Source organism: Geotrypetes seraphini, chromosome 11, assembly GCF_902459505.1.
Source record: "Geotrypetes seraphini chromosome 11, aGeoSer1.1, whole genome shotgun sequence".
NCBI lineage: Eukaryota > Metazoa > Chordata > Amphibia > Gymnophiona > Dermophiidae > Geotrypetes > Geotrypetes seraphini.
Window position 1 is genome coordinate 2,167,642 of NC_047094.1, and position 24,842 is coordinate 2,192,483.

At 45.2% G+C, this 24,842-nt stretch overlaps 1 protein-coding gene across 7 annotated transcripts in view; it reads right to left on the reverse strand.

Annotated features, from left to right (window-relative positions):
• The window catches only part of TNRC6A (trinucleotide repeat containing adaptor 6A), a 331,359-nt gene that overhangs the window by 179,318 nt on the left and 127,199 nt on the right, over positions 1-24,842 (reverse strand). For all 7 annotated transcript variants that reach the window (XM_033914459.1, XM_033914462.1, XM_033914457.1 and 4 more), the window contains one exon: positions 20,796-23,336. In XM_033914459.1, the coding sequence (XP_033770350.1) occupies positions 20,796-23,336 (2,541 nt within the window). The remainder of the gene's footprint in view (positions 1-20,795; positions 23,337-24,842) is intronic.

Here is a 24,842-nt window from a genome sequence, read left to right on the forward strand (position 1 = left end):
CAACTATACAATGGGAGGGATGTTAGTGAACGAGAGTACCCAAGAAAGGGACTTGGGGGTAATGGTGGACATGACAATGAAGCCGACGGCACAGTGCGCAGCAGCCGCTAAGAGAGCGAATAGAATGCTAGGTATAATCAAGAAGGGTATTACAATCAGGACGAAAGAAGTTATCCTGCCGCTGTATCGAGCGATGGTGCGCCCGCATCTGGAATACTGCGTCCAATATTGGTCGCCGTACCTTAAGAAGGATATGGCATTACTCGAGAGGGTTCAGAGGAGAGTGACATGTCTGATAAAAGGGATGGAAAACCTTTCATACGCTGAGAGATTGGAGAAACTGGGTCTCTTTTCCCTGGAGAAGAGGAGACTTAGAGGGGATATGATACACACTTATAAGATCATGAGGGGCATAGAGAGAGTAGAGAGGGACAGATTTTTCAAACTTTCAAAAAATATAAGAACAAGAGGGCATGCGGAAAAACTGAAAGGGGACAGATTCAAAACAAATGCTAGGAAGTTCTTCTTTAACCAGCGTGTGGTGGACACCTGGAATGCGCTTCCAGAGGACGTAATAGGGCAGAGTATGGTATTGGGGTTTAAGAAAGGATTGGACAATTTCATGCTGGAAAGGGGGATAGAAGGGTATAAATAGAGGATCACTGCACAGGTCCTGGACCTGTTAGGCCGCCGCGTGAGCGGGCTGCTGGGCACAATGGACCTCAGGTCTGACCCAGCAGAGGCATTGCTTATATTCTTATGTTCTTTCAAATTTCCATCTTCTTTCCCATTCTCCATCTCATTCCTTCCTTAGTCCTCCATTCCCTTTCATCTTCAATATACAGTACCTCCATTACCATATTTCTACCCTCCGTTATATATATCCTTTCATCCGTATCCTTGCCACACTCTCCTCCCCCTCAGGTTTTTATCATTCATAGAAACATGACGGCAGATAAAGGCCAAATGGCCCATCCAGTCTGCCCATTCACAGTAATCGTTATCTGTTTCTCTCTCTGAGAGATCCCACATGCCTATCCCAGGCCCTGTTGAATTCAGACACAGTCTCCTTTTCCACTACCTCTTCTGGGAGACGGTTCCACACATCTACCACCCTTTCTGTAAAAAAGTATTTCCTCAGATTACTCCGGAGCCTATCACCTCTTAGCTTCATCCTATGCCCTCTCATTGCAAAGTTTCCTTTCAAATGAAAGAGACTCAACTCATGCACATTTATATTATGTAGGTATTTAAATGACTATCATATCTCCCCTTTCCAGTCTTTCCTTCAAAGTATACAGATTGAGATCTTTAAGTCTGTCCCCATACACTTTATCAGGAAGACCACACACCATTTTAGTAGCCTTTCTCTGGACTCCATCCTTTTTATATCTTTTTAAAGGTGTCGGCATCTATGAGACAAACTTGGTATTTCTTGTTACATAGAGCATTTTGGACCCCAGTTCGTTTACAGAAGTTAGACAGGTCTAACTTGAACCGGGGACACTGGATCATTTACTATTCTATTGTCCATCGGTACTTGCTTTTTGGAAATAAATTTGGGATCAAATAAATAATTTACTAGAAAATCCGGTGGCATTATCTTAGGATACTGTGCTATTTGGTACATCAATGAGGGTTAAGAGCCAAATATCTTTTAATAATAATAAACTTTTGCTCATATTGACAGGGGTTGCCATACAACATATTATGAAAAATTGGAAGAATTGGGATCGATTGAATTAGTTTTGGGTGAAATTCTTTATGTCACATCTTTAAAATGGAGAGGGTAATAGCCAAACAGCAGGGTTATTGCCAAACAGCATCAGAGGAGACGTTCTGCCCACACACGCACGCGACTGCACGTATGCTCCAGCGGCTATCAACAAATCTCAAACCATAAACGCGTCGCGAAGGTAAGGGGGAGGGAGGGAGATAAATAGATTTGGGTGGGTAGGTAGGAAGGAGGGATGAGGCTGTGTGCAATCGGTGACCACGCGCGTTCCCTCCCTTAACTGCGGGGACAAGATCATTCACCGCTCACTTGTGGTGAGCACCTTTCCCCCTCTACCGTTTTGGCGGATTACCCACGGCTAGCTGCGAGTAACATCCACGTGTCATTCTCTACATACCTCTCCCTATGCAACCTAGTATCCTTCTAGCTTTCGCTGTCAACCTGTTTGGCCACCTTAAGATCATCACATACAATCACACCAAAGTCCCGCTCTTCTGTCCTGCACATACATAGAAACATAGAAGATGATGGCAAAAAAGGGCTACAGCCCATCAAGTCTGCCCACTCTGCTTACCCACCCCCTGTCTATGCCCTAATGACCCAATTTCCTTATCTTGACCCTCGTAGGGATCCCACATGGGTATCTCATTTATTCTTAAAGTCTGGCATGCTGTCTGCCTCGATCACCTGCACTGGAAGCTTGTTCCAATGATCAACCACTCTCTCTGTGAAGAAATACTTTCTGGTGTCGCCATTAAATTTTCCGCCCCTGAGTTTGAGTGGGTGCCCTCTTGTGGCCGAGGGTCCCTTGAGAAAGAAAATATCATCTTCCACTTCGACAGGTCCCGTGAGGTACTTAAATGTTTTGATCATGTCTCCCCTCTCCCTACGTTCCTCAAGAGTGTAGAGCTGCAATTTGTTCAGTCTCTCTTCGTACGAGAGACCCTTGAGCCCCGAGATCATCCCGGTGGCCGTCTGTTGAACCGATTCAATTCTGCGCACATCTTTACTGTAATGTGGCCTCCAGAATTGCACACAGTACTCCAGATGAGGTCTCACCATGGCCCTATACAATGGCATTATGACTTCAGGCTTTCGACTGACGAAACTTCTATTGATACAACCCAATATCTGCCTTGCCTTAGATGAAGCCTTCTCCACTTGATTGGCAGTTTTCATGTCTGCACTGATGATTACTCCTAAATCTCGTTCTGCTGAAGTCCTAGTTAAAGTTTCTCCATTCAAGAAGTACGTCCTGCATGGATTTCCGCTTCCGAGGTGCATGACCTTACATTTCTTAGCATTGAAGCCTAGCTGCCAGGTTGAGGACCAACTTTCCAATGTAAGCAGGTCCTGCGCCAAATAATTCTGTAAACTGCATTCACTTACTATATTACATAGTTTGGCGTCATCGGCGAATAGTGTTATTTTACCTTGAAGCCCTTGAGTCAGATCCCCTATGAATATGTTGAAAAGGAGTGGACCCAGGACCGAGCCCTGCGGCACTCCACTGGTCACCTCCGATGTTTTAGAGAGGGTACCATTAACCACCACCCTCTGAAGTCTGCCACTTCACCCCACAAACTGCAACATTCTCTTTGGTTTTTGCAGTCCAAATGCATGACCTTGCATTTCTTAGCATTAAATTTTAGCTCTCAAATTTCAGACCATTCTTCAAGCTTCGCCAGGTCTTTCTTCGTGTTATTCACACCATCCGGCGTGTCTACTCTGTTGCAGATTTTGTATCATCCGCAAAGAAGCAAATCTTACCCGACAACCCTTCAGTAATATAGTTTATAAAAATGTTAAAAATAACAGGCCCAAGAACAGAACCTTGAGGCACACCACTGGTAACATCCCTTTCCTCAGAGCGATCTCCATTGATCACTACCCTCTGTCGCCTTCCACTCAACCCAGCCCGTCACTTTAGGACCCATCCCGAGGGCACTCAGTTTATTTATTAGATGTCTGTGTGGAACACTGTCAAAGGCTTTGCTAAATCTAAATACAAGTACCACCACAAGTTGATACTCAGGGAATAAAGCCTAAATGGAGGAAAAGATCTCAGACTCACCACTTAGGGATCATATGATTCACCCTAATATATTGTGGTGTTGAGTTTCTTTCATTGATCAAAAAACCTCCATCCTATCCTAATAGCTAATTAATGTTAGCATCATGCCAATGTTTGAATGAATCAAATTACACCATGCAGAAAAAAGAAAATAACTTATCTGCAATTGTTGAGGCATTATATGAAGTTAAAAGGCAAGTGCTGTATTGCACAGAGATGAAGCCTGTTTATTAGGGTGAAACGGGACCCGTTGTACTTTATTCCTGTGCGAGCAATACAGCATTCAGCACTTTAACTTCACATAGTGCCTCAACAATTGCAGATAAGTTATTTTCTTTTTTCTGCATGGTGTAATTTGATTCATTCAAACATTGGCATGATGCTATCATTAATTAGCTATTAGGATAGGATAGAGGTTTTTTGATCAATGAAAGAAACTCAACACCACAATATATTAGGGTGAATCATATGATCCCTAAGTGTTGAGTCTGAGATCTTTTCCTCCATTTAGGCTTTATTCCCTGAGTATCAACTTGAGGTGGTACTTGTCTTTGACTGTTGATACACATCTTTCACTATTCGTTTTGATTGTAAAATCTAAATACATCACATCTAGTGCATATCCTCTATCCAATTCTCTGGTCACCCAGTCAAAGAAATTGATCAGATTTGTCTGACAAGATCTATCTCCAGTGAATCTATGTTGCCTACAATCCACAGGATTACAGAAACTTGACCATTCTGTGTTTTAAAAGTGTTTCCATTAATTTACTTAGCAAAGAAGTCAGACTTACCGGCCTGTAATTCCCTACTTCTTCCTTACTTCCACTTTTGTGGAGAGGGACCACAACTGCCATTCTCCAGTCCTCCGGTACCACTCCCGACTCTAGAGACTCAATGAAAAGGTCAGTCAGCAGAGCTACCAGAACTTCCCTAAGTTCCTTCAGCACCCTCGAATGTACACCATCCGGCCCCATCGCTTTGTCTACCTTTATTTTACCTAGCTCCTCACGAACACAATCCTTTGAAAATCGATCAGGGTCTATTACTCCTCCATCCCTATTCACCTTTGTCTTTTGCAGTCCCGCTCCCGGTGCTTCAGCCATGAACACAGAACAGAAATATTTGTTAAGCAATTCGGCCTTTTCTTTATCAGCTTCTACATATTCCTCCCCTTCACCTTTGAGTCTCACAATGCCACCTTTGCACTTCTTCCTATCACTAATATATCTAAAAAATGTCTTGTCTCCCAATTTTACCGTGTTAGCTATTTTTCTTCCATTTGCATCTTTCCTTTCCTCTTTTAACTTTTCCAGATATTTTTGCCTGTCTTCCTCTTTCTGCGATCTTTTGTAGTTTATAGTTTACAGTCGCTACCCAGCTCTCTTCTTACCTAGAGAGATTCTCCATCCTCTATCCCTACCAATATGGCTTCAGACCCAGCTTCAGCACCGAATCCCTCCTAGTTTCCTTAATTTCTAAGGTGCAACAACTACATTCTCGTAACAAATTCGATGTCCTATTACAATTTGATCTCTCTGAAGCTTTCGATGTTGTCCACCATGACATACTACTTTATCAACTTTCCGAGATAGGAATTGAATCCACCGTCCTAAAATGGTTCTCAAACTTCCTACGCTCTCGCTCCTACACTGTCAACACAAATGGTACCATGTCCGTTCCTTGGATACCATCTTGCGGTGTCCCTCAGGGATCACCCCTATCCCCTATTCTCTTTAACATCTATATGTCCTCCCTGAAACTCCTCCAATTATCCCCCCTTGAAACAATCTACACATACGCTGATGACATCCTTGTCCTCCTTGAGACAGACCAGAACCTCACCAACCTCCACGAGAACATTACAGCTTGCATAATGAGACTCCATTCCTGGTCCTTCTCGGTACAGATGGAATTGAATGAATCAAAAACAAAATTACTCTGGCTCGGCCCAAAATTAGAACACCTGCCCACCTTCTTCGCACTACCCTCAGGCGCTGCACTGCAGCTTGAGTTCTCAAGCAAGGTCCTTGGCATCATTATCGATTCTTCTCTCTCCCTCAATGACCACCTCAACTTCTTGGCTAAATCATGCTTTTTCAGCCTCCACATGCTGAGGAAAGTAAGATCCTATTTTCGCCAAAAACATTTCGCCGTCCTTGTCCAATCCATCATCCTCTCCAAATTAGACTACTGCAATGCCATCTACTTAAGCCTATCAAAAAAAAGTCTTCAAAGACTCCAGCTAATCCAGAATACTACAGCCAAGTTAATCTTTGCAAAACGCAAGTCTGACCATGTCTCCCCACTCCTAGCCAAACTTCACTGGCTCCCAGTGATTTCCAGAATCCATTTCAAATGCTCCTGCCTGGCTTTTAAGATCATTCATGGCATCCTTCCTCCCTTAATCCCACTATCTTATAACTCCTCGAGTCCTGAATCTACCAGATCCACCCAAAGGTATAAATTATCCTTCCCCTCTCTACACGGTATTCGCTATGCAGGCAAACTGGGAAAATCCATTCTCTTCAGAATCACAGGTCTTTGGAACGACCTTACTGAGGAGGATGGATGCGCAGGTGGTCTTCTCCTCAATCCTCCCAGTAAGGGGCAAGGGCAGTGCCAGAAAGGATCGCATCCAGAGGGCAAACGACTGGCTGCAGGGATGGTGCAAGGAGATGAACTTTGGGTTCTTGCACCATGGAAAGTATCAAAAAGAATGTCACCGTGTGGTTCGAAAAGCCAAAAAAGAGTATGAAGAGAGGCTAGCCAGGGAAGCACGAAATTTCAAGCCGTTCTTTAGATATATTAAAGGGAAACAGCCGGCTAGGGAGGAGGTGGGACCACTGGACGACAGAGACCGGAAGGGAGCGGTGAAGGAAGAGAAAGAGGTCGCAGAAAGACTTAACATGTTCTTTTCATCGGTATTTACAAGCGAAGACACAACCAACATACCTGAACCTGAACAAATCTTCAAGGGAAATCAAGCACAAAAGTTAACATCCATGGAAGTGAGCCTTGATGAGGTGCGCAGGCAGATAGAAAAACTAAAAACTGACAAATCGCCGGGTCCGGATGGAATCCATCCAGGGGTTCTGAAGGAACTAAAGGAGGAAATAGCGGAACTACTGCAGCAAATTTGCAACCTATCTCTGAAAACAGGTGTGATTCCGGAGGATTGGAAGATAGCCAACGTTACGCCCATCTTTAAAAAGGGATCAAGAGGGGACCCGGGAAACTACAGACCGGTGAGTCTGACCTCGGTTCCGGGGAAAATGGCGGAAGCACTGATAAAAGAAAACATTGATGAACATTTTGAAAGAAACGAACTTCTGAAAACCAGCCAACATGGTTTCTGCAAAGGAAGATCGTGCCTGACTAACTTACTGCACTTCTTCGAAGGAATTAACAAACAAATGGACAGAGGAGACCCCATAGACATCATATACCTAGATTTCCAGAAAGCCTTTGACAAGGTGCCTCATGAACGTCTACTCCGGAAACTGAAGAACCATGGGGTGGACGGAGACGTGCATAGATGGATCAGAAACTGGTTAGAAGGTAGGAAACAGAGGGTAGGGGTGAAGGGCCACTACTCAGACTGGAGAAAGGTCACGAGTGGTGTTCCGCAGGGCTCGGTGCTCGGGCCACTGCTTTTTAACATATTCATAAATGATCTAGAAACAGGGACGAAGTGTGAGATAATAAAATTTGCGGACGACACCAAACTATTTAGTAGAGCTCGGACAAAGGAGGACTGCGAAGAATCACAAAGAGACTTAGACAAACTAGGGGAATGGGCAGAGAGATGACAGATGAAATTCAATGTTGGGAAGTGTAAAGTATTGCATGTGGGAAGCAAAAACTCGAGGTATAATTATGCGATGGGAGGGATGTTTTTGAATGAGAGTACCCAAGAAAGGGACTTGGGGGTGATGGTGGACATGACAATGAAGCCGACAGCACAGTGCGCAGCTGCCGCTAAGAGAGCGAATAGAATGCTAGGTATAATCAAGAAAGGTATTACAACCAGAACAAAAGAAGTTATCCTGCCGCTGTATCGGGCAATGGTGCGTCCACATCTTGAGTACTGCGTCCAGTATTGGTCACCGTACCTTAAGAAGGATATGGCATTGCTCGAGAGAGTTCAGAGGAGAGCGACACGACTGATTAAGGGGATGGAAAGCCTTTCATACGCTGAGAGATTGGAAAAACTGGGACTCTTTTCCCTAGAAAAGAGAAGATTAAGAGGGGATATGATAGAGACTTACAAGATCATGAAGGGCATAGAGAGAGTAGAGAGGGACAGATTCTTCAAACTTTCAGAAAATAAAAAAACAAGATGGCATTCGGAAAAGTTGAAAGGAGGCAAATTCAAAACTAATGCTAGGAAGTTATTCTTTACACAACGTATGGTGGACACCTGGAATACAATTCCAGAGGAAGTTATAGGGCAGAGTACAGTACTGGGGTTTAAGAAAGGTTTGGATAAATTCCTGCTGGAAAAGGGGATAGAGGGGTATAGATAGAAATTTACTGCACAGGTCCTGGACCTGTTGGGCCGCCGTGTGGGCGGACTGCTGGGCGCGATGGACCTCGGGTCTGACCCAGCGGAGGCGTTTCTTATGTTCTTATGTTGTTATGACAGCAAGATTCTGGAATCCCAAAGAGTAACAAAAAATTCCAGAACATAGGAGCATGTGAGCTGCCGCTGCTGGGTCAGACCGGTGGTCCGTCCTGCCCATCAGCCCGCTCACGCTCTAAATAAGTCCACCCAGTTTAGCAGGAACTTGTCCAACTTTGTCTTGAAACCCTGGAGAACCCCCAAAGAGTAGCAACATTCCATGCTACCGATTCAAGGCAAGCAGAGGCTTCCCCCATGGTGGGCACTCCAGAGGGAATGGATACCTGAAAAAGGATCTGCAAAGGTTAGAAGAATGGTCTAATGTCTGGTAACAAAAATTCAACGCAAAGAAATGCAGAGAGATGCATCTGGGAAGTAGAAATCCAAGGTAGCCATATGTACTGGGAGATGAGAAGCTGATAGGCACGGATGGGGAAAGGGGCCTAGGGGTGATAGTATTTGAGGATCTTAAAGTGAAGAAACTGCATGACAAGGCAGTGGCTGTAGCCAGAAGGGTGCTAGGATGTATAGACAGAGGCTTCCAGAGAGCGTAATAGGGCAGAGTACAGTATTGGGGTTCAAGAAAGGATTGGACAATTTCCTGCTGGAAAAGGGGATAGAGGGGTATAGATAGAAGATTACTGCACAGGTCCTGGACCTGTTGGGCCGCCGTGTGAGCGGACTGCTGGGCGCGATGGACCTCAGGTCTGACCCAGCGGAGGCATTGCTTATGTTCTTATTGCAAGGACTACAGGGACCAGATGGGTTACACCTGACCAGAAGAGGTAAGAACGTCCTTGGACACCGTCTAGCCCGCCTACTACACAGGGCTTTAAACTAGGTAAGTTGGGGGAGGGTACGGGCACAAACAACCTACCTGGCGAGCTAAGCTGCCAATACTTTTTTGAGACTAAGGTAAGTAAACACCGATCTGGGTCAGGGGAGAGTATACACACTTTCGAGTCTGGGGTTGGCTCACATTATAATTCTGGATTACATTGTAATTCTGGGTCTAAGGGGAGTACACATTGTAATTCTGGGTCTAAGGGGAGTACACATTGTAATTCTGGGTCTAGAGGGAGTACACATTGTAATTCTGGGTCCAGCGAGAGAACACACATTGCAAATTGTACTAAAGGAGTTCAAGTAGCCCAAGCGGGAATACCCCCACAGGATACACACATTTCGGAATCTGGGATAGGAACACACTGTAGTTCTGGGTCTGGGGAGTCCGGGATAGGTGCACATTGTAACTCTGGGTCTAGGGAAAGTACAAAACATGCGAATAATGCTAAAGGTGTCCAAGTAGCTCAAGCGGGAACATCCCCACTGAGACGTAACAAACATACAACATGGAGGGCTATGTACGTAAACGCCCACAGTCTGGGAAACAAGATCCTGGAATTAGAAACAGAAATGAGGAATGCCGACCTGGATGTGGTGGCGATATCTGAGACCTGGCTCACGGATTCCCACGGGTGGGACATGGTCATACCGGGTTACAACTTGCTTCGCCGGGACAGGGAGGGCAAAATGGGAGGAGGTATAGCATTATATACTAAAGATGACATTAAGGTCACCAGAATCACAGATGTCCACTACACTGGGGAATCCCTTTGAGTAAATTTGGCCAGAGGGAAGGACAAATGCCTGTATCTTGGCGTAATATACAGACCCCCAAGACAACAGGATGACCTAGATATGGAATTAATCCGAGATATAGAGAATATCACCTTGCGTGGGGACACAGTATTGTGAGGTGACTTCAACATGCCTGATGTGGATTGGGACACGCTTTCCTCTGCTTCCGGCAGCAGCAGGAGGCTATTAAACTCTATGAAGGGAGCAAGACTCAAGCAACTGGTGTTGGAACCAACAAGGGATCAGGCAATACTGGACCTGATACTTACCAATGGAGAAAGTGTCAGAGAGGTCTCGGTGGATGACACATTGGCCTCCAGTGACCACAACATGGTATGGTTCAATCTCAGGAAAGGTTTCACTAAATCTACCACACTGACCAAGGTCCTCAAATTCAAGGACACAAACTTCAAAGAAATGGGAGACTTCATTCACCAGGCGCTACAAAGCCAAGCAGAAACCGATAACGTGGAAGAAATGTGGTCGACTTTGAAAGCCACTATACAAGAAGCAACAAACCGCTATGTTAAACCAGTAAGTAAACGGCGAAGGAACAATAAACCACAGTGGTTCTCTGCGGAGATTTCGGATCTCATCAAGAAGAAAAAAGCATTCATCTCTTACAAACAATCGGGGAAACAGGACTCTAGGGAAGTCTATCTGGCCAAGTCAAAAGCCGTCAAAACAGTAGTTAGGGAGGCCAAATTCCGCATGGAGGAGTCTCTAGCAAAGAACATCCAGAAAGGAGATAAATCCTTCTTCAGGTATATCAGTGAAAGAAATAAGAACTCAGGAGGGATAGTACGTCTTAGGAAACCAGACGGAGACTATGTAGAAGCGGACTCGGAAAAAGCCCAACTGTTAAATGAATACTTCTACTCAGTCTTCACCCGCGAGGCGCCAGGACTCGGCCCTCAGCTACAGACAAGGGTTGACGCAGATGACCCATTTAGTAATTTCGAGTTTATACGCAGCGGTGTCTACTGCGAGCTGTCAAAGCATAAGGTTAACAAGGCAATGGGGCCTGACAACCTACACCCCAGGGTGCTCAGGGAGTTGTGTGATGTCTTGGCGGAACCGCTATCCGCGCTCTTCAATCTCTCCCTTAGTACGGGTAACGTCTCGTTGGACTGAGAGACGGCTAACATCATTCCACTCCACAAGAAAGGTTCCAGGATGGAGACAGCAAACTACAGACCGTTGAGTCTCACATCAATAGTGTGCAAACTAATGGAAACTCTAATCAAACGCTTAGTTTGGCGTCATCAGCGAATAATGTTATTTTACCTTGCAGCCCTTCTGCCAAGTCTCTTATAAAGATGTTGAATAGGATCGGGCCCAGGACCGAGCCCTGCGGCACTCCACTGATTACCTCCGTCATTTCGGAGGGGGTGCCGTTCACCACTACCCTCTGAAGCCTACCTCCAAGCCAGTTCCCAACCCGTTTTGTCCTGGGCCCGATCCTATTCAACATCTTTATAAGAGACTTGGCAGAAGGGCTGCAAGGTAAAATAACATTATTCGCCGATGACGCCAAACTAAGCAATGTAGTGGGCAAAAGCACAACAGACATAAATTCAATGTCCGACAACATGATGCACGACCTACTCCTACTGGAGCGCTGGTCTAGGTCCTGGCAACTCAGCTTCAATGCCAAAAAATGCAAAGTCATGCACCTGGGCAGCCAAAATCCATGCAAGACTTACACCCTTAATGGCGAGATCCTAACAAGAGCTGAAGCAGAACGAGACTTAGGGGTGATCGTCAGTGAGAACATGAAGACTGCCAATCAAGTGGAGCAAGCTTCATCCAAGGCAAGGAAAAAGATAGGTTGCATACGCAGTAGTTTCGTCAGCCGTAAGCCTGAAGTCATTATGCCATTGTATAGATCCATGGTGAGGTCCCACCTGGAATACTGTGTGCAATTCTGGAGGCCGCATTACCGTAAGGATGTGCTGAGACTGGAGTCGGTCCAGAGAATGGCCACCCGGATGGTCTCGGGACTCAAGGATCTCCCGTACGAGGAACGGCTGGATAAGTTGCAGCTGTACTCACTCGAGGAACGCAGAGAGAGGGGTGACATGATCGAGACATTCAAGTAACTCACAGGCCGCATCGAGGTGGAAGAAGATATCTTCTTTTTCAAGGGTCCCGCGGCAACAAGGGATCATCCGTGGAAAATCAGGGACGGGAAACTGCACGGGGACACCAGGAAATTCTTTTTCACTGAAAGGGTGGTTGATCGCTGGAATAGTCTTCCACTTCAGGTTATTGAGGCCAGCAGCGTGCCTGATTTTAAGGCCAAATGGGATAGACACGTGGGATCTATTCACAGAGAAAGGTAGGGGAGGGTCATTGGGGTGGGCAGACTAGATGGGCCGTGGCCCTTATCTGCCATCTATTTCTATGTTTCTATGTTTGTATTTCTATGTTTTAATACCCCGCTGCGGAACTTAGGCTCCCTCCAATTATTCCGCAAGCAACTGAAAGCCTGGCTTTTCACTAAATTGTAATTCTATCCCCCCTTACTCTTCTCTTCTATATATAAGTTCATGTAAACCTTTTTTTTTTTTTTTCCTTCTCTTCCTATATTTTAAGTTCTTGTAAACCGTGCCGAGCTCCACAACATCCGTGGAGATGATGCGGTATATAAACTTAAGGTTTAGTTTAGTTTAGTTTATTACATTACATTACATGCTTATATTCCGCCTGTACCTTGCAGTTCTAAGCGGATTACATCAGAAAGATAGCTGGACATTTCCAGGAAGAGAAATACAATTAAAGAAGTTGGTCCTAGTACAACAAAAAAGATAGCTGGACTTTTCCAGTAAAGGAATACAATTGAAGGCGTAAGGTCTAAAGCAATTTTGATGAGATGATTCTAAGAGGGGGTGAGAGGGGAAATGGGTGAATTTCTTGAATAGTAGGGTCTTGATTTCTTTGCGGAAAGCCTTGAGGTCAGTTGAAGCTGTCAGTAGGTTGGTGATAGTGGGATCCAGTTTAGCTGCATGTGTTGCTAGTAAGTTGTCATACATCTTTTTGCGTTTAGTTCCTTTAAAAGGGGGGTAGGAGAAAGGGGATTGGGTTCTCCTCTGTCTGGTTGAGAGGTTCCTATTTAGACGGTTGTTTAGGTGGGTGGGTGCCGTTCTGTTTAATGTTTTGAATAACATGCAGTATAGTTTATGAAAGCTAACCTCTTATTCCTTACCTTCCCAGCTACTACTTTTGAGCACCAAAGTGGCCTTCTTTTCCTCTTTCTTTTACTTACTTGCCTCAGCATCTTTCTTCCTCCACCCTTATAGCTCAGCATCTCTTCCCCACCCTTGTAGCCTGACATCTCCCTATCTCTTCCCTGCTGCACTCTCTCCCATGGTCCAGCATTTCTCTCATTCTCTTCCCTCTCCCATTTCCAAGCTTCTTTCCATCACTCCATTCTGCTCCTGAATCCAACATCTCCCTCCTTTTCCCCCTTCACCTCCTGTGTCTCTCTCCTTCCCTCCCTCTCATGCACCCTCCTTGTCTCTTTCCCTCCCTCCCTCTCATGCACCCATATGTCCAACACCTCTCTCTCCCTTACTTGTGCCCTGTGTCTATCTCTCTCCATGTATCCTCTCTCCCTTCTTCCCCTCCATTATGTGCAATTTCATCCTCCCCTTACCAGCATCTTTCCTTCCTCTCCCCTACCCTCCCAACCTTCTTTTTTCTCCTTCCCTATACTCTAAGGCTTGCTTCTTTGGGCCACAGTATCAGCAGCGACTCTCACATGCTGCCTGCCGCTAAGCTGAAGACTCCCCTCTGCCGCAGAGAAACTACTGGGTTAACGGCAGGCAGTGTGTGGGAAATGCTGCTGGTACCTCAACCCAAAGATGTTGACTTGGTTGAAATTCTGCACGGGAGAAGGGAATTTTGTGCAGTCATGCAGAATTCTGCCAAGAGTATATATATTGTAGGACTTTCTCTAAAGTCACTTCAGTAAACAATGATAAAAGAAATGTTTCTAAAATAAAACAAAATAAAATACAGCAGCAGATAAGGGGTTGGCTCACTTGCATAAATAATAATCTTTGTAGAACTTCTTTAACCTTGGGGTTGTGGGTTCAAACCCCGCGCTGCTCCTTGTGACTCTGGGCAAGTCACTTAATCCTCCATAGCCCCAGGTACATTAGATAGATTGTGAGCCCACCAGGACAAAGAGGGAAAAATGCTTGAGTACCTGATTGTAAAAACCGCTTAGATAACCTTGATAGGCGGTATATAAAATCCTAATAAACTTGAAACATTTTACGTTACACTGGTTCCAATCTTAATTATTTTAGCAAAGTTTTGTATTATTCACCGTTATCATTTACGGCTATTGTAAACATAATGTAAATAAGTCATAAGTCTGTAAATTCAAATATTTTGTGTTCCTGGCTCTTTATTAGTATGGGACATACGATGGCAACGACATTTTTGGAATGTCCTGTCATCTGGGACATATGATAGGAAAAGGTTAATAACCAGAAAATTAATATTCAGAATCGGAACTGATATTGAATCATAAATATCTACTGCAGTTAATTTGCTGCAAGAAATAGTCCATCAGCTTGATGCTTCTCTGCTGACCATAATCCTCTGAATGTTAGGAGAGAGGTGCTTTACAAAATTAATGTTTTTCAATTTTGTGCTTAGTAAATCAGCTCCTAATCAAGCATTGGAATGTTTCCTCTTGTTTTCCTTTAAATTTTGTATGAAACTTATCAAAGACTACTTTTGAAGGGTGTCTAGTAGAGAATGACACGGTGGCTGTTCCCCGCGGCTAGTCACGGGTAACCTGCCAAAACGGTGAGGGGGGGAAGTGCTCACTGTGGGTACAGGGACAAGGCCATCCACTGCCCCATGGAGCAGTGAATGGCCTTGTCCCTGCAGTTAAGGGAAAGAACGCACGCGATCACCAATCGCGCACGGCCCACCTCCCTCCTTCCTACTTACCTGAATCTATCTCTCTCCCTCCCTCCCTCTTACTTTTGCAGCGTGTTTTGAGTAACTTTCACAAAGCCGTCGGAGACTGCAAGTAGTAGCGTGCGTGTGTGGACGGAAGCTTCTCCTCCGACACAAATTCCAGTTGCATCAGAAGAGAAGCTTCCGCCTACACATGCACACTACTACTTGCAGGCTCCAACGACTTTGTGAAAGTTACTCAAAATGTGCCGCGAAGGTAAAGGGGAGGGAGATAGATAGATAGATTTGGATAGGTAGGAAGGAGGGAAGGAGTTGCACGAGGGGTGCCGAAGGGCGGTGAGGTGGTGAGAGGGAAAGGAAGACGCTGAAGAGGGTTGGAGAGGAACAGACGCCGAAAGGACATGGGGAAGACAGGGTGGAGAGAAGGATGCCGAAAGGACATGGGGAAGACAGGGTGGAGAGAAGGACGCCGAAAGGACATGGGGAAGACAGGGTGGAGAGAAGGACACCAAAAGGACATGGGGAAGACAGGGTGGAGAGAAGGATGCTGAAAGGACATGGGGAAGACAGAGTGGGGAGAAGGGCGCTGAAAGGACATGGGGAAGACGAGAGTGGGGAGAAGGGCGCTGAAAGGACATGGGGAAGACGAGAGTGGGGAGAAGGGCGCTGAAAGGACATGGGGAAGACGAGAGTGGGGGAAGGACGCTGAATGGACATGGGGAAGACAAGAGTGGGGAGAAGGACGCTGAAAGGACATGGGGAAGACAGAGTGGGGAGAAGGATGCTGAAAGGACATGGGGAAGACAGAGTGGGGAGAAGATGCTGAAGGGAATGGGGAAGAGATTGTGGGGAGAAGATGCTGGAAGGGAAGAAGACAGAGATGCCAGACTATGGGGGAGCGGAGGGAAGAAGATGGATGTAAGACCAATTGGTGGGGGGGTGAAGGGAGAGTAACAGAGCAAATAGAAGAAGCAGAGAGAAGATACGACAGTGGATGGAAAGAATTGAATGAGAAGATGAGGGAAGCAGAAACCAGACAACAAAAGGTAGAAAAAAATTTCAATTTATTTATTTTCTTTTTTTTGCTTTAGGATAAAGTAGTATATTAGCTGTGTTGAGAAAAATTTATAAACAAAGCCCTGCCAGCTGAATATCTCTTTTAGAGAATGACACGGTGATTGTTACCCGCAGCTAGCCGCGATTAGCCGCAGGTAACCCGCCGAAACAGGGAAAGAAAAATAATAGTCGCTGCGGGGACGGGGACCAGGCCATTCACCGCCCCGAGGAGCCATGAATGGTCTTGTCTCCCAGTGAGGCTTCAAGGATCGCGCAGTCCAGCAGCCCCCACCCGCCCGTTCGCAGTGTTTAGCCAGCTCCCTCCCTCCACCTCACCTTATATGCCGAGTTTGCCGGCTTTCTTTTTCCCGAGCCGCACGCACGGCTGCGCGCGTTGATCAATCTTCTCCTCTGACGCAACCGGAAACAGGAAGTTGCAGGAGAGGAGAAGATTGATCAACTCGCGCAGCCGCACGTGCGTGTCTTTTTGAACGCGTGTGGCTCGGGAAAAAGAAAGCCAGCAAACCCGGCATATAAGGTGAGGTGGAGGGAGGGAGCTGGCTAAACGCTGCGATCGGGCGGGTGGGGGCTGCTAGAACCTCGGCTCACACTAGGAAGGAGGGAGTGAAAGGGAAAAAGATTCTGGGCCAAGGGGATGAGGAGGGAAAGAAAGAAACCCACAGCAGGAAAGAAAGGGGAGGACAGGCAGGTGAGCCAGATGCTGGAAGCGGGGGGGACGGGGGGGGGGGGAAGAAAGAGGGAGAGACGCTAGATGGGGTTGAAAAGAAGAGACACACTGGTATGGAAGAGGAAGATAGGGGAAATCTGGACACAGGAAGGTCACAGAAAGAGGAGAAATTATGTGCATGGAGCATAGGGACAGAGACATAAAGGGGACATGCCATGGGGATGGTCTATGGACACAGGGGGGGGGGGCAATGCCAGATACATAGGGGAGATATTAGAAATGGGGAAAATAGGAACACAGAAGCGTGATGGTTTGTGGGGATGGGACAGGGACCGAGCTCGCAGGCTCTAGCGGCTTGCACAAATTACATTGTAACGTGCCACGAAAATAAGAGGGAGGGAGGCAGATAGATAAGCCACGCGAGAGGAGCTGAAGGGTGACAGAAAGGAACAGATGGTGAAGGAGGGAGGGAAGGGTGGTGGTAGAAAGGAATAGAACAGACAATGAAAGAGGGTAGAGAGGAACAGACCCTAAACTAAACTAAACCTTAAGTTTATATACCGCATCATCTCCATGGATGTGGAGCTCGGCACGGTTTACAAGAACTTAAAATATAGGAAGAGAAGGAAAAAAAAGGTTTACATGAACTTATATATGGAAGAGAAGAGTAAGGAGGGATAGAATTATATTTTAGTGAAAAGCCAGGTTTTCAGTTACTTGCGGAATAATTGGAGGGAGCCCAGGTTCCGCAATGAGGTAGTAAGGTCGTTCCAAAGACCTGTAATTCTGAAGAGAAGGGATTTTCCCAGTTTGCCTGCATAGCGAATACCGTGTAGAAAGGGGAAGGATAGTTTATACTTTTGGGCGGGTCTGGTAGAGTCAGGACTTGAGGAGTTATAAGATAGTGGGATTAAGGGAGGAAGGATGCCGTGAATGATCTTAAAAGCCAGGCAGGAGCATTTGAAATAAATTCTGGAAATCACTGGGAGCCAGTGAAGTTTGGCTAGGAGTGGAGAGACATGGTCAGACTTGCGTTTTGCAAAGATCAACTTGGCTGCAGTATTCTGGATTAGCTGGAGTCTTTGAAAACTTTTTTGGATAGGCTTAAGTAGATGGCATTGCAGTAGTCTAGTTTGGAGAGGATGATGGATTGGACAAGGACGGCGAAATGTTGTTGGCAAAAATAGGATCTTACTTTCCTCAGCATGTGGAGGCTGAAAAAGCATGATTTAGCCAAGGAGTTGAGGTGTTCATTGAGGGAGAGAGAAGAATCGATAGTGATGCCAAGGACCTTGCTTGAGAACTCAAGCTGCAGTGCAGTGCTTGAGGGTAATGTGAAGAGGGTGGGCAGGTGTTCTAATTTTGGGCCGAGCCAGAGTAATTTTCTTTTTGATTCATTCAATTTCATCTGTACCGAGAAGGACCAGGAATGGAGTCTCATTATGCAAGCTGTAATGTTCTCGTGGAGGTTGGTGAGGTTCTGGTCTGTCTCAAGGAGGACAAGGATGTCATCAGCGTATGTGTAGATTGTTTCAAGGGGGGATAATTGGAGGAGTTTCAGGGAGGACATATAGATGTTAAAGAGAATAGGGGATAGGGGTGATCCCTGAGGGACACCGCAAGATGGTATCCAAGGAACGGACATGGTACCATTTGTGTTGACAGTGTAGGAGCGAGAGCGTAGGAAGTTTGAGAACCATTTTAGGATGGTGGATTCAATTCCTATCTCGGAAAGTCAATAAAGTAGTATGTTGTGGTGGACAACATCGAAAGCTTCAGAGAGATCGAATTGTAATAGGACAGCAAATTTGTTACGAGAATGTAGTTGTTGCACCTTAGAAATTAAGGAAACTAGGAGAGATTCGGTGCTGAAGCTGAGTCTGAAGCCATATTGGTAGGGATGGAGGATGGAGAATCTCTCTAGGTAAGAAGAGAGCTGGGTGGCGACTATGGCCTCTAGCAGTTTAGTTAAGAGAGGGATATTTGCTATGGGGCGGTAGTTAGATGGTAAGGAAGGGTCGAGATCGGCTTTTTTCAGAACAGGGGACAAGGCAATGTGTCCCATTTCTGTGGAGAACAGGCCCAATAGTAAAGCAAAATTTATAAGCCTGGTAAGGGAGGAGATGGCCTGCGCGAGAATGTTTTCATAAAGGTAGGAAGGGAAAGGATCCAGGATGCAATTGCAGGATTTCAGTTTGAGACAGAGTTTAGAGATCCGGGATTCGGATACGAGTTCAAAAGGCTGTCCAGGATCTATCAGCATGGATAGGGTTGGAGTCGTTGGGAGGCAGAGAATTGTAAGAGACTGCTGGGGGGAAAGAACTCCGTTGAAAAATTTAGCTAGGTCGTTTGCGGATGGGGGGAAAAGGGAAAGGTGGAGTCGTTTTTTGAGGTTAGGTTGCGCCAGATGTTGAACAGTGTACTATTTTGGTTTTTTGATCTGGTGATTTTATCTCCATAGAAATTCTTCCTTGCTTTTTTTAGTACTGTGTTATAGAACTTGATGTTGTCTCTCCAGGATTGTCTGTCTGAAGGGGATTTCGATTTTTTCCATTTACGTTCCAGGGCTCGACATTTCTGCTTTAATTCCCTGTGGTATGGAAGATACCAGGGAGCCTTGCGGGAGTGGGAGATAGGTTTAGTAGACAAAGGGGCAAGAGCACGATAGGTAGTCCTGGAAAGGTAGGTAGACCCTGAAGGGAAATATGGAAGACAGAGTGGGGAGAAGACGCTGGAAGGGAAGAAGACAGATGCCAGACTATGGGCAAGCGGAGGGAAGAAGATGGGTGCTAGACCAATTATGGGGGGGTGAAGGGAGAGGCACAGTAACAGCAAATGGAAGACGCAGAGAGAAGACACACAGTGGAAGGAAGGAATTGAATGAGAAGATGTGGAAAGCAGAAACCAGACATCAAAGGTAGAAAAAAAAATTATATTTATTTATTTTTTGCTTTAGGATAAAGTAGTATATTAGTTGTGTTGATATAAATTTATAAACAAAGCCCTGCCAGCTGAACATCTCTTTCTCTAGTTCAGCAGCCAGAACTTTGATTTATAAGAAAGGAATAAGCTAAATATTGCAGTACTAAGGCTTATATGGATGCTGCGGGGATGGGGACGGGGCAGTGAAGGGAATGGCGGTGACGGGGCGGTGGGCCAGGGACGGGGCAGTGACGGGGACAGATTTTTTCCCCGTGTCATTCTCTAATCCAGGGGTGTCCAATGTCGGTCCTCGAGGGCCGCAATCCAGTCGGGTTTTCAGGATTTCCCCAATGAATATGCATGAGATCTATTAGCATACAATGAAAGCAGTGCATGCAAATAGACCTCATGTATATTCATTGGGGAAATCCTGAAAATCCGACTGGACTGCGGCCCTCGAGGACCGACACTGGACACCCCTGGATTAGAGAATGACACGGGGAAAAAATCTGTCCCCGTCACTGGCCCACCGCCCCGTCACCGCCATTCCCTTCACTGCCCCGTCCCCATCCCCGCAGCATCCATATAAACTTTAGTACTGCAATATTTAGCTTATTCCTTCCTTATAAATCAAAGTTCTGGCTGCTGAACTAGAGAAAGAGATGTTCAGCTGGCAGGGCTTTGTTTATAAATTTAGCTGCTCTAATCTCTTTCGCTAGTTCAGCAGCTAGAACTTTGATTTATAAGGAAGGAATAAGCTAAATATTGCAATACTGAGGCTTGTATGGATGCTACGGGGGCGGGGACAATGGTTGCGGGAATTGGGATGGGGCGGGGACAGTGGTTGCGGGGACGGGGCAGTGACAGGGTCATTGGTCTCGGGGATGGGGACAAATTTTTTCCCCATGTCATTCTTTAGTGTCTAGTTACTCACTTTTCGACAATCCAAGAAAAGATACCATGATTACGTTATTGTTTTTAAAACTGCTTCAACGTAAGAAACATAACATAACTTTATTCTTCTATGCCGCCACAATCAGACAATTTCTAGGCGGTTTACACTAAAGAGTGTTGGACCTGGAATTTAAAGAATAAAAATACCTTCCAGACTTACCAGACGCACTCTTGCTCTCTTTGTTGGACACGGCACTTGGTGGTGGCTGCTCTAATGCAGCGCTGCTACAGTTTGAGATGCTCTTATTCCACATATTCACAGTTTTAGAGTTGTATTTGCTTGGATCACCCCATGCTGAAGTCCCATCATCAATCTCCATTTTGCGACGTATAGATTCTGGAGATGGTTCTTCCCAACCTGTAGGCTCCTCTTCTTTAGATGTGGTTGGTATCGGTCCACCCAACCAACCTGAAGGTTTGCTGGTTGTAGATGGTGCCCCCCAAGATCCAATTGTATCTTGTTGCTTGCTACCAGATTTAGATGAATCCCCCCACCCCTGGGATGGATTTAGTTTGGAAGATTCTCCCCACCCTTGGGCCTGATTAGGCTTTCCATGTTCACCCCATCCCAAGGAATTATGAACATTTGCATTTTTACTGCTACCCCAAGTGGAGGAGTTTGATCTGCCAGGATCACTCCAACAAGACATGGACTGATCACTGTCACTACCCCCTGAGCTGGATTTCTGTGCTTCCCCCCAATGATTGCTTTTAGAGCTTTCTCCCCAGGTCTCACCTGGTGTTATCCAATTTTGACTTATTTTCTGACCATCAGTCCATCCCTGTTTCACTTGATGTGCCTCATCCCACACGGATTTGTCCTCTTTGTTAACTGCCCATGATTGACTGCTTTTGATCATCGTCGTAGTAGTCGTCGTAGTAGTAGTAATAATAGCAGCATCTTTATCCCATCCCCCTTGGCTTAGCGAGCCTTTGGCATCTCCCCACCCTTTAGCAGACTTTGGACGACCCCACCCCGATACTGATGAGGTACCATTGCTATTAGGGTTAGGCCGGTCTACCCATCCCCCTGAGTTAGAAGTCTGTGTTACAGAGCCTCCCCAGGCCTCTGTTCCATTGTCAGTTTTTCTTTTGTTCCTTGGTGAAAATTCAGTGTCCCAGGCAGTGTTTTGTTTAATTGGAGTCTGTCCCCAGCCAGAGTTGCAAAGGACACGAGGATCTAAGTCTGTCCTGTTCACAATATTTTGTAATAATGCATTCTGTTCAACCTTTCTCCTTTCTGGGGCACCAACTCCTTCCCCTGTCAACCTGTCATGGAGGCTTCCAGTGTTTTCTGTACCTGCAGTTGTGTCCCACATAGTCTGCTCATTTACAAGGGTACTAGAGGGGCTCTGAGTGTTTGGATCATTCTCGCTCTTCCAGCCATTTAATTTCCTATCATTAGCACCATTCATGCCTTCTTTGGAATGCAGCTTGCTCGACTGTTTGCTCCTGTCCCCATTTGATATATTAGTGCTACTATTTTGGGCTGGAGATCCCCATTCACTCTGACCTCCTCCAGAGGGTATCATATTTCCAGTTCCCCAATGCATATTTTGAGAGTTGACAGTCCCCGTCTCCCACATCACTATGCCTCCTTTATTCCCATTGATTTTATAATTTGAGCCTATTGTCCCATTAATTCCAGGCTGCATTACAGTTGCATTCACAGTGTCACTATTATTTTGCCCATTAAGGGCTGAACACTTGTCTCCACTAAAATTAGAACTGGAGGAGAGGTTCCATTTAGTACCACAAGATACACCATTTTTTGCCTCACCATTAGCCAGATGAGAAATGGAAGTGCCATTTGAAACTAAAGGGCTTTGAAGCTGAGAATGATTCATTGTGCTCAAACGCCAAGCCCCAAGCTCTGTAGCATTAGAAAGTTCAGCAATCTGCATTGAACTAGCAGAGTTTGGTAAACTAGAGGTCAGAAAGTTAGTAGTGTTATTTGGTCCATTCATTTCAGTGTTAAGGTTTTGAGGTTGTCCACTGAAAGAAACCTTCTTCGTACCATTTATTTCAGAATCACAATTTTCCTGAAGGTTTCCCCAAGAACCACTAGCCGAGTCACTCTGATTGTTCGGCATCTGACCTATGGTACTGCACTGAATATGTGTGACAGAAGTGCCACTCCTTGTAGGCTCTTTCAAGGAATGTCCATTGCTCTCCAGAACAGGCCAGGCACCATGGTTGCCATTAGAATTCAAAGTGCTTGGATTTAACTCTCCATCTGATGAAGAAACTACAGTGCCCCAAGCATTTGTTCTGTTGTGGCTACTTTCAGATCTAACATCAGAACCATCTACTGAAACTTGACATGTGCTTATGACGGTTCCATGGGACATATTCCATGGCCCACTAATACTTCTGTTGCTCACATTATTGCTGTTGCTACCAATCACCACCTTATTTTGAGGGTAATTTTCAAGGTCATTTCTGCTGCTATCACTTTCGCCGCCACATGTGCTCCCTGAAGCCATGATAATGAGGTTTTTTTCGGAACCAGAGCTCGAGGCAGAGTCTGTATCCATACATTCAGAAGAGAGCTCTGGGTCACCAGTGATTGATGGCCATGCTTCTTTATCAGAGCCGTTTACAATGACTTTGTTCCAGTTTGTGCTGGACTCGTTACTTAAGGAAACAGGTCCCCAGTGTGAGTTTTCATAGTGGGATCCTAGACTGCTGTGGTTCAGATCTGAATGAGAAGGAAAAGAAATAAATAAGCCTAACTTCATATTTATTAAAGGTTCTCAATGAAGAATCTATCTTGAAAGATCCATATTGCTGCTTCACCTAACCAGCACACCCCTGGCTTACTTCTTGCAGCCTGGAAAATCAATCTTTGTACATACTCCACAATGTAGTACTGATGGAAGGTAACCACCACAAATATGTTCTACCAACCCATCTCAACTAAAATCTAATATTGTTTTTATTTTAAAAAAACAAACCAACCCTATACAACTAAAATTATGTGCAAAAATCATCATCCAAAAGAGCCAACTGAGACAGATTATATCCTTTTTAATTCAGCGTGCAGGGCCTTTCCAAAATAAATAACTTGAGTAGTGAGTTCTAAAATGTAGTCTCTGATTCTGACATAGGCAATGTACCAAAATGCACTGTCAGATTTCAAACGATAGGAAACTAAGATTGAAGCTCAACAGATAAGATAGATGTTAACTAAGATAGCAACTTTTGGGTTTGTGAGAATTTTTCATTTGCCTCTCTTGACAATTATTATTTTGGCCCAAACTAAATATTTGACTGGCTTCTGACAGTGCATGGAGTTTAATGGAGCTTAACAAACATTCTTTAATTTTTGGGGGCCACATGCACTAGGCTCAGGCATAGCTGAAAATCTGATGGGGTAGCAGAGATAGGGCTAACCACAAGGGGGCTGGGTGGAAAAATTCACAAAAATTCTGCACAAAAACATTTGCCTAACAGATATGGCTTGCAGGCCTTCTTTGATCTATGCAATTATCCTTTTTTGTGCTCGTCTCCAATTTCGTTTTTGTGCATCTTTCCTACACTATTTTCTTTTGGGCATATTTTTTTCTCACCAGTTAAGGTATAGCAATAATTGAGCAGGTGTCCTGGGCATGGGGTGTCTTTCTGCCCCATCTTGAACACCTGGGCTTACCTCATGCATACTCCTGTTCAATTAGTAGCACCCATAAAATTAATTTTTGGGCTGGGAACACCACCACCTGTGTAAGATCTCATTATAACAGAAAAAGTATTATCTTTAGCTTATTATTTTGCAAAAGTATAGACATGATTTACATGAGAATAAAGACACTTTTTTATTTACCTGACCCTGGATGGGCTAACTGGCATTTTCCACTGTGGCCAATGGCAGCAGAAACATTAATTTCTGGCCATTTCTCATGTTCAGGGGACTTCTGTTAGAACCAGTGTGAGCCCAACAGAACTTCATTATATGTATGTCTTTCTATGTGGGGGTGATTGTGATTGGTCAGACGTCTCTCCTTTTCTTTCTGGGCGGCTGTGTTTCTATCTGGAATTAGGGGTTTAGATTTGTTGCTAACCTAGTACTTGCTGACAACTATCCTGCTATACATCCTAGAGTGTATCAATCTTCATCTGATTCTTTTTCATCAGCCCTTTAACCGTTGAAAAACTTCTATTTTTCCCAACCCCACTGTAAGGTTCTACTCTTTGTGGTTGTGTGATC